The 9374-nt window shown below is 34.4% G+C and overlaps 1 protein-coding gene across 1 annotated transcript; it reads right to left on the reverse strand.

Moving 5' to 3' along the window:
* Positions 1-3866: 3866 nt before the first annotated feature.
* On the reverse strand, positions 3867-8151 carry LOC132616782 (leucine-rich repeat receptor-like serine/threonine-protein kinase BAM1). Its single transcript, XM_060331437.1, has 2 exons — positions 5465-8151; positions 3867-4582 (listed from the first exon to the last, which is right to left on the reverse strand). Exons 1-2 carry the CDS (start codon positions 8052-8054, stop codon positions 4155-4157), a joined length of 3018 nt encoding a protein of 1005 aa, XP_060187420.1. The 5' UTR covers positions 8055-8151; the 3' UTR covers positions 3867-4154.
* Positions 8152-9374: the final 1223 nt, after the last annotated feature.

Here is a 9374-nt window from a genome sequence, read left to right on the forward strand (position 1 = left end):
ATAATTCCAACATATGTATATATGCTGTAGCAGCCCTTTAGTGGCGACGTTTTTGTGGCGACTAAAAAGTCTCTTTTTTAAGCGCCTAGACTGTTGGGCCGGCCAGCCTTGGCATTATTTTGGGCCGACCAGCCATTTTTTGCATTAATTTGGGCCGAATGGACACCTAGTGGGATTAAGCCCAAACAGTAGTTAAATGTAGGATTAATTTGGCTGAGTGGACACACATTGTCCTTTTCCCTTCATTTTGTATATGTGGTAATATTTGACTTGTATAGTGTACTTGACGCCCACGGAGACTAAAAGAGAGAACATTTTTTAACGCATATTAAAAAGTACCTCAAAATTTTGTGATCTTAAACATATTAAAATAGCATTTGTATGACTATAGGGCTCGTTGTTTGGTTGATGGAATAGGAACAATTAATCCCAGCACAAACAGTTGCATAATAAAATCCAAGTGTGGTGCATAACAAAATTGCAGCATAAATAATGAAATATTTGATTTGTGGTGACGTGGTGTTAACTAAAATTCGCATTATATTATATTAGCGAGAATCCATGTATTATTTTATGATGGATAGGATATAAATAAAAATGTGTGCTTTAGCAATGTGGAAATTAAACTATATAATAACAAAATTATCCTTTGAAATTGAAATAAGTTATATATAACACATTTTTTATTATTAATCCTACTAGCATAACAATTCTTTCATTTTTAATCACTAATCCCTACATTATAACTTCCGAATAACTACCATGTGAACTAATTAACAACGCCTAAAGTATATTACTATTAAGAGAATAAGTTAGAAAATTCAAGTTAATATATTTTTAAATATAAGTAGGATTTTTTCTCTTTTCAACAGACTGAAAAAAAAAAAAAAGAAACAGAGTTATGCAAAATGAAACCATGCAAATGATCTATTCGATCAGTGGTGTCCTACCTGAGGAGATCAGGGAATCAAAGAATCGAATCAATCAAACGTCTTCAAAATGTATGTACACTTATTAATCCAACAAACATGCTTTTATTCAAATACGTCCCTAAATTAATCGCCTACAATTTCTTTTGGTCGTGTCAAAACAATTACTACTGTACTCCACTAAAACATTCACCACCGACAAAATACATGTAAAAGGTACATGATTTAAAATCGTCATTGACAAGTACCTACACAGCCACCCTAACAACATTACAACATGCATGATATAACCAACAATACATAATCGGTTTATCCATGTCGTTTCTTTCTCACTCACACCAATAGTGGTTCGCTTACTCTCATGTGACACATTCTCAACTTATCCTTTGTAAGGGAAAGTAGCATTTCATATATGTTATTCGGAATAATAAAGTTTAACTAATTTAAATTTATGTCGGGTAAATTCATTAAGGCTTAAACTAACTTAACAGATCAACCTAGACAATTTTCTCTAGAAGTGATTTTTCACTTGCTCTCATGTGACACATTCTCAACTTATCCTTTGGAAGAGAAAGTAGGCTTTTTTTTAATCCATGAATTATTGAAAACTCACTATTTGAGCTAATTCGGCATCGATTTTAATAGATTCGTGCTTTCTCTTCTAGCTCTATAATTCCAAGTCATGACCTATCCAGTATATATGTAAGCGAGCATAGTTTGTTCCTGACACCCTGATCATAACTAACAATGCAATTCCATATTTCACTCCACAAAATTCAACAAGGAAGTGAATTTGAGAGATCGAAGAGCAGGGATATATAGGATAGACCAAACAGAAAATTGGAAGATCCAAAATGTACTACTCCCTCTGTATCAATTTATGTGATGTATTTTTCTTTTTAGTTTGTCTCAAAAAAGAATAGTACTTCTATATATTTAAAAGTAATATAACCACAACTTCTCATGCTACTTTTAATAAGATGATTTATAGCTACACAAATAAAGACAGTCTCTTTGTTAGGATTCAAATTCAAATAATCAAAGGTTATCAACCAAAAGTACAATCTTGCTTTGCCAACAAGAAAAAGGGCCTTTTGCTAGGCATGTGTATGGCAGATTGCAATGATCTTAAAGTACACCCCTCCTGGAAAAGTCCCAACAACTATGTTGATTTGGTCATATTTTTCACTTATTTTTGTCCTCATCGTCCATATTTATGGTAAGGTACATTTAATAGGAGACTCTTTTAATGAAGAGACTGGAAGTGTGTTCTTAGCTTTACTTCCATAAGAGGTAACTAATGCTTTATTTCTAAAGCAATTCATTGGCGATTGGGGTTCAAATCGATTTCACTAAAAATAGGGCACGTTCAGCGATTTCTTTTCATGTCTAATTATTGATTACAAAGATTATTTGATATTTTTGCTTAGAAGAAAATAGGAAAAACCCAATGAAATAGTTGAAACGTGCACAAATTAGTTCGAACATAAGTACACAACCAGGGGCGAAATTATGTATAAAAAATGTATCACGTGAACTCCTAATCACCCGACTAAACTCGATATATTATGTATATAATCCTTAAAATATACTCCCTCCAGATAAAAAAAAAAAGAGTCCACTTAGCCATTTGCACACCCCTTAAGAAAATACTAACTCGTAGACAAAAATAGATAATTTGACTAAAATACCCCTAATTAAATAGGCATTGGGATTTGATCATGTAACACTTAATAGGGGTAAATATGGAAAAACAAGATTAATTCTTTCTTGTTTTGCTAAGTGGACTCTTTTTTTTATTCAAGAAAAAAAGGCTAAGTAGACTCTTTTTTTGATCTGAATGGAGTATCTAATATTAACTAAAGAAACACATGATTAAATAAAACTGAATAGAGCATTAATTAAGTGTTGAGTTTAATCTTTTAAAATTGTGGGATCGAATCGAATCTTCTAAATGCACGTTTGCTTTTTTTTTTTTTTTTTTTTTTTTTTTGTCTTTTTAGAAGGAAAAGAATGGTAAGCAAGTCATTACAATTTGAGAAGCCAAGGACTTTGTCAGTTATCAAGTATATCCACTAATCTTGGAAACTGAAAGACACTGCAAAAGCGCTCTCCGGTCAAATCTCATTCTAGGGAGGAAACAACTCATTTAATTACTACCAATAATAAAACTATACAGTACACATTAATCAATACTACTCACTAACCCAGGGACAGATGTGTATAAAAAACTGAGCCAACTAAAATTGGCAGCCATAACCACTAAGTAACCTCTTCTTGAAGTTGTCTGAGTTGTAGATGTACTAGTCCCCAATTTCAGGCTATTCTCCCGTTCCATAATGAGTGATAGAAAGTGTTTATTTAAAAAAATTAAAAGTATTTTTATTAATTTACCAACAATTAAAAATCTAGAAAAAAATTTATTGATTCTTGATTATTTAAATAATGATAATTTTAAAATAAAATAAAAAACCTAAAAAATCACTTATTTGTGAAACGGAGGAAGTATCGTTTATTGTGCTGTTAGATCACATAAATACAGTGACAATAAAAAATTTGAGCAAGCAAGAACAGGAACCTTGCCTAAATCATCATAAACCCCACCCCAATAAAAATTGATTCTTTTAAAAAAGAATAACAAAAGCTACCTTGTACTAATCGAAAAATAGTCACTGTTCTGAATTTTTCAGAGCCATAATAATTTATTTTTAAAGGAAGAAAATGAAACTAAAGAAAACAAGCAAGAATGAAAATGTGAGTAATAAATATGCAAACACTTGAAGTGTGGTTTATACAACAGTCAGGAGAGAGAAAATCACAAATATCGATTTTTCAGCTCTTGTAACTGAAAAATAGTCATTCTCTGGATTTTTAACTTCTATTGTGATGAAACTCCATGATCGAAAATTGGTCAGTGGGCGATATTTTTACCAACACTAGAGTTTGGCTTCTGCCGGGTATTCCTTCCATATCAAAAAGCAAACAAGCAAATGGGAAATGTGAAGGATAAAGTTCATCACTAGTTACTCAGATACCTTGCCAATCTTAACTGTACAATGAAACACTTCCTAAGAAAAGTTAGCCTATATCATAATAAACCCACCCCCAATACAACTTAATCTTCATTAAGAAAGACCAAAAACTAGCCCAAACTCATAATAAAACTAAAGGAAGAGAATCAAACTAGAGAATTAAACACCCTCCTATTAGAAGGAACATTTTAGATCATATGCTGAGAAGGTCCGGCGGAGGAGATTTAGGTGGTGAGCCCGGTGGCTGATGGTGGTCTTTTGTATCTCCGGGAACTAAAGCGGGAGACTCTAAGGCGGGACCCGACATTTTGGGAACCTCGGTTAGCATTTGCACAACCTCGCGCATTTTGGGGCGTTCAACAGCCTGTTCTTCGACACAAAGCATCGCGACATAGAACACGTGCATAACTTCATGAAGGGGAACTGTTGTTGAGAGTCTCGGATCGAGGATCTTGAGGACTCCTTCCTTTTTCCCGACTGTCATTCTCCTTACCCATTGGACTATGTCAACGCCATCACCAAATTCCCCAACCGGCTTTTTACCACTCACCAATTCTAACAGAACCACACCAAAGCTGTATACATCGCTCTTCTCATCTACCTTGAGTGTGTATGCATATTCTGCACAATTAAAATGAAAAAGAAATTAGGCACATACAACAAAGCAGACTGAAATTCCCACTACTAAAAGAAAATTATCCATGGACAAATTTTGTAGATAAACAGCAAATCTATCACTAATCCTATTCAGCAACGGATTATCACAAAATTCTGCTGGCTACGAGCACTTTTATCGGCGAAGTTCGTAGCTAATTCCAGTTTTTTTTGTAGTTCAAGGCGATAAACAGATTTTGTTAGTCAAAGTTAATCCATAAGCGCGAAAAAGGACGAAACCAGGTTTGAATTAATCAAGTACCTGTTATTTAGTGTTCTCTGTTTCAGGGAGCAGGTTAGATTTCCATTGCTTTCAGCAACATAAGTACTCACAAATTCCAACCAAACCAAACCAAGTAGATAGAGATCATTTTCACAGTTACAAGACTTATCTAAATACTTTATCTTATAAAATAAAATAAGAGTTACAAGGCTTATCTATGAACAGAGGCATTCATCTTTGAGTAGATTGGTTCTAGTTAACTACCAGATTTGCGTCATGTTGTCCATGTTATAACAAGGAGACTGATGAATGATTATTACCAGCTTTGAAGGACCAAGAAGTACTACATAAATGTATAAACACTTGAAGAGACTCATATTTTACTATTAAAAAAATAGGATAGCGACGGATAAATTCTGTAGCTAAATTAGCGACGGATTAGTAACGGATTATCACAAATTTATGTTAGTTACGGGCAATTTAGCAACGGATTAGCGACAAAGTTCGTGGCTAATTCCAGCTTTTTTTAATGTTTTAGTTGACAACACACTTCAATAATAAACTTCTTCCGAAAGTAACACACTTCAGAACCAAGATTACGAAGAAGTAAAGATTTGATAGCGTACCTGGTGCAATGTAGCCATAAGAACCAGCAATAGCCGACATGCATTCTGATGTTCCCGAGTCTTGCAAAAACTTGGCAAGCCCAAAATCAGCAACGTGAGCTTCGAATCCTGAATCCAGAAGAATGTTGTTTGATTTTACATCACGATGGAGGATCAAAGGCGAGCAATCATGATGAAGATAACAAAGGCCCTTTGCAGCTTCCAACGCTATCTTATACCTAGTATCCCAATGCAAGTGACCACCTTTCTTTCCATGAAGCATTTCACCAAGGCTCCCATTAGGCATGTACTCATAAACCAAAAGATTCGTTTCATGATTCGAGCAAAACCCCAATAACCTAACAATATGCCTATGCCTAATCCTCCCAAGGGTCTGTATCTCAGCATTAAACCCGTGATCATGAGAAGAACCGCGGGTCATAACCGGCAACCTTTTAACAGCAACCAATTCGCCATTCGGCATTACCCCTTTGTACACTATTCCAGCACCTCCTTTACCAATAACGTTATCCTCTTTCAAACATCCCAAAACATCATCACAAGTGAAATCCAACCGTTGGAAAGCAGTAAGCTTCCAGGCACGAGCCTGACTCGCCTTCTTTAAAGATCTAGCCTTTATGATCGCAGCGATAGCAAACACAATCGAGCAAACAAGCAACCCAATAACGAGCAAAAGCTTCATAGAAGGCGAAAACGCACCCCTCTCATGAGGTCGACTAACCCCGTCGACCACACCTTCTTTGCAAGGACCCAAGTAGGGTCCACAAAGATCTGGATTACCCAAAAATGAAGTGTAATTGAAGTAACTGAACTGACCAGTACCCGGAACTAATCCAGATAAGTTGTTATACGAAAAATCAACAGAAGTTAAACTCTGCATTGAAGCAATAGGTGCAGGAATACTCCCAACTAAATGGTTCCGAGATACGTTCAAGTAATTCAGTATCCTCATACCAGTGATCTCATTAGGAACTTCACCTGATAACTTATTCCTACTAAGATCAACAAAAGTTAGAGCCTTGCATTGATTTATTTCCTTCGGAATCGCGCCTGAAAAAATGTTATCACTGATATCAAGCTTCGACAGTTGCTGCAATTTCCCTATTTCAGCTGGAATTTCACCAGAAAATTTGTTCCCATCAAGAAGCAACTTTTGAACACCAGTAAAATTTCCAATACTCGATGGCAAAGTCCCCAAAAGGCGATTATTCGAAAGACTAATTTGCCCCAAACTTGAGGAAACTTTACCAGTCACTGGAAAAGTACCAGTAAGAAGATTATCTTGAAGTTCAACTTGTGTTAACTTAGGCAAACTTAACAACCCTTTTGGTATCGACCCATTTAAGTAATTTTCACCCATTCTAATCCTACTTAATGATTGACACTCACCTAAAGATTCAGGTATTGGACCAAACAAGAAGTTTCCTAAAGTGATCAATGTTTGCAAAGTGTTACCACTACACATATTTGGTGGCAAATTACCTGTTAACTTATTAGTACTAATATCAAGAGTTGTTAACTTCCTATTTTTCCCTAAACTTTGTGGAATACTTCCAGTAAAATTATTTTCCCATAACTGCAATACTTCCAGTTTTGGCAACTCTGATATAAACTCCGGTATCGATCCGTAAAGCTTGTTACGAAAAAGATTCAACAGAGTTAAATACTTCAGTTCACCAAATGTCACTGGAATTTCACCTGAAAACATATTATTCGACAAATCTAAAGATTTTAAGTTCTTTAGATTACCCAACTCATTTGTAACAACCCCAGAAAGTGCATTCACTTGTAAAAACAATGTATCTAATTTCTCAAGCTTTCCTATTTCCTTTGGAATCTCACCAGTAAGTCCACAATTTGCAGCATCTAACCTTAAAAGCTCGGATAAATTTCCTATTTCAGGTGGTATCCCACCTGAAAATGTGTTGTAATAACCAATATAAAGCTCTTTAAGAGTTGTAATATTTCCTATCTCAGCTGGGATTTTACCAACAAGGGCATTTCCAGAAACTGCAAGGTATTCAAGAAACATCAGTCTCCCATACTCAGGTGGAATACTTCCTGTAAAGAAGTTCCCACCTAAGTGAAGATGTCGAAGATTCGTCAAATTGTGTAACCCGACAGGGAGCTCACCTGTCATGTTGTTGTTATAAAGGTCAAGGACTTTAAGTTGTTGTAGATAGGTAAGGTTGGGAGGGAATGTTGAGTTAAAACCATTGTTGGAGAGATTAAGGTAGTTAAGATTTGGGATTAGTGATATTTCATTAGGAATGGGTCCTACAAACTGATTAGCTGCAAGGTTAAGTGAGGTTAAGTAACGGAGATGTGAGATTTGTGGTGAGAGTCTACCGGTGAGGTTAAGGTTAGAGATGTTAAGGGATGTCACGTGGTGGTGATGGTTGCACGTGATGCCGAACCATGTACAGTGATTTGTGTTGATGTTCCATGAGGTAAGGGAAGATTGTGGGTCGGAGATTATGGCGGTTTTGAGGGAGAGCAGTGCGTGGTATTCCGGGAGGGAAGGTGGTTTTCCGGTGGTGAGGTGGAAATGGGGGAGGAGGAAAAGGAGGAAAAGGAGAAGAAAATGCATGTTTTTGTTTAATGGGGAAAAGAGACAAGAGTAGAGATGAAGAAGAAGGGGAAGAGGTGTGTTTACATTGGTTTTTATTTGCTTTTTTCATGTGTCTTTATCGAACAGATACAAATTTATATGAGCTTTTCAAAAATATATACATTAGAAACTCGACAAAAAATTAACGTAGTTTATTGTAGTCTTACATTTTACTCCATCATTTCATAATAAGTGATTTTTTAGAGTTATTTATATTCCTTAAGAAAGTATTCACTCCTAGAAAATTAATATTATTTTACTAACTTACAAAGTATTTTTATTAACTTACCCCATATTAAATACCGTAATAAGTATTTCTAGGAGTGAATACTAAAAAAATAATTTTCTAATATTCACTCCTAGAAAATAATTTTTAATTATGTAAATAAGAGTCATTTAGAAGAAGAAAATTATTTTTTTCTTGAAATCTCACTTATTTTGAAGCAAAACAAAAAACCTATTATGAAATGGAGGGAGTACCTTTTTTTTGTGTGTGTGTGTGTGTGTGTGTTGGAGCAAGTTTGCAAGCTCGTAGACTAAAATGTTTGATATTTGCTATTCTTTGTGTCCAAATTACATGGCATTCTTTTTTTATGGTTAATTTCAAAAAAATGACACATTTTATATTTAATTTTTATTATATTCTTAATGAAAAAATTTATAGTCAGATAAATAATAACGATTTATTTTAAACGATAAGTTTTAGAAGTTTTTCTTTTATTCTTAAATTCTATGGTTAATCAAATATCATTCACATAAATTGAGATGAAGAAAATACTGCATTCATCGTGGTCAAAGTTTTGAATAACTTTATCCAAAAAAAAAAAACTTACATCAATATGAGACAATCACCAAAGTTGCTTGATTCAACGAACTAGTAACTGAAGCACTAAGTCCGTCTCTAATTTGAATATGAAAATATAGTAGAAATTTTATAAGTGAAAACTTGAAGAAAAATTAATAACTCTGAAAATATATTTTTTAAATTTCATTTCAGGTTTGAAGTTGAACTAATAGACCAAATTGATAAATCCACATATTATTCGAATTTTTTTAAAACAAAAAGCGGGATTACCTATATAGGTGGAAGGGAGCGTATATTCTCTTGTCATGTGATTATTTTTGTTTATTGCCAATAAATAAAAGGGATTAAACTTTTAAAGAACATTTTGAATCGGGGAGAGAGGAGGCCCCAACTTCTTTTGTAACTTTGGAACAATCTTTTTGTTCCTGAAAAATAAGAGAGTTGCTAAATGGCCGCACGAATTTGACCCAAATTTAATTACACTTATGTAAAAA

The sequence above is a fragment of the Lycium barbarum genome, chromosome 11, assembly GCF_019175385.1.
Source record: "Lycium barbarum isolate Lr01 chromosome 11, ASM1917538v2, whole genome shotgun sequence".
NCBI lineage: Eukaryota > Viridiplantae > Streptophyta > Magnoliopsida > Solanales > Solanaceae > Lycium > Lycium barbarum.

Coding starts and splice junctions, on each gene's coding strand:
- LOC132616782 (XM_060331437.1), bottom strand. CDS start 8,054: ATGCATTTTCTTCTCCTTTTCCTCCTTTTCCTCCTCCCCCATTTCCAC. Junction 4,583..5,464: donor TTATGGCTACATTGCACCAG/GTACGCTATCAA, acceptor TTAATTGTGCAG/AATATGCATACACACTCAAG.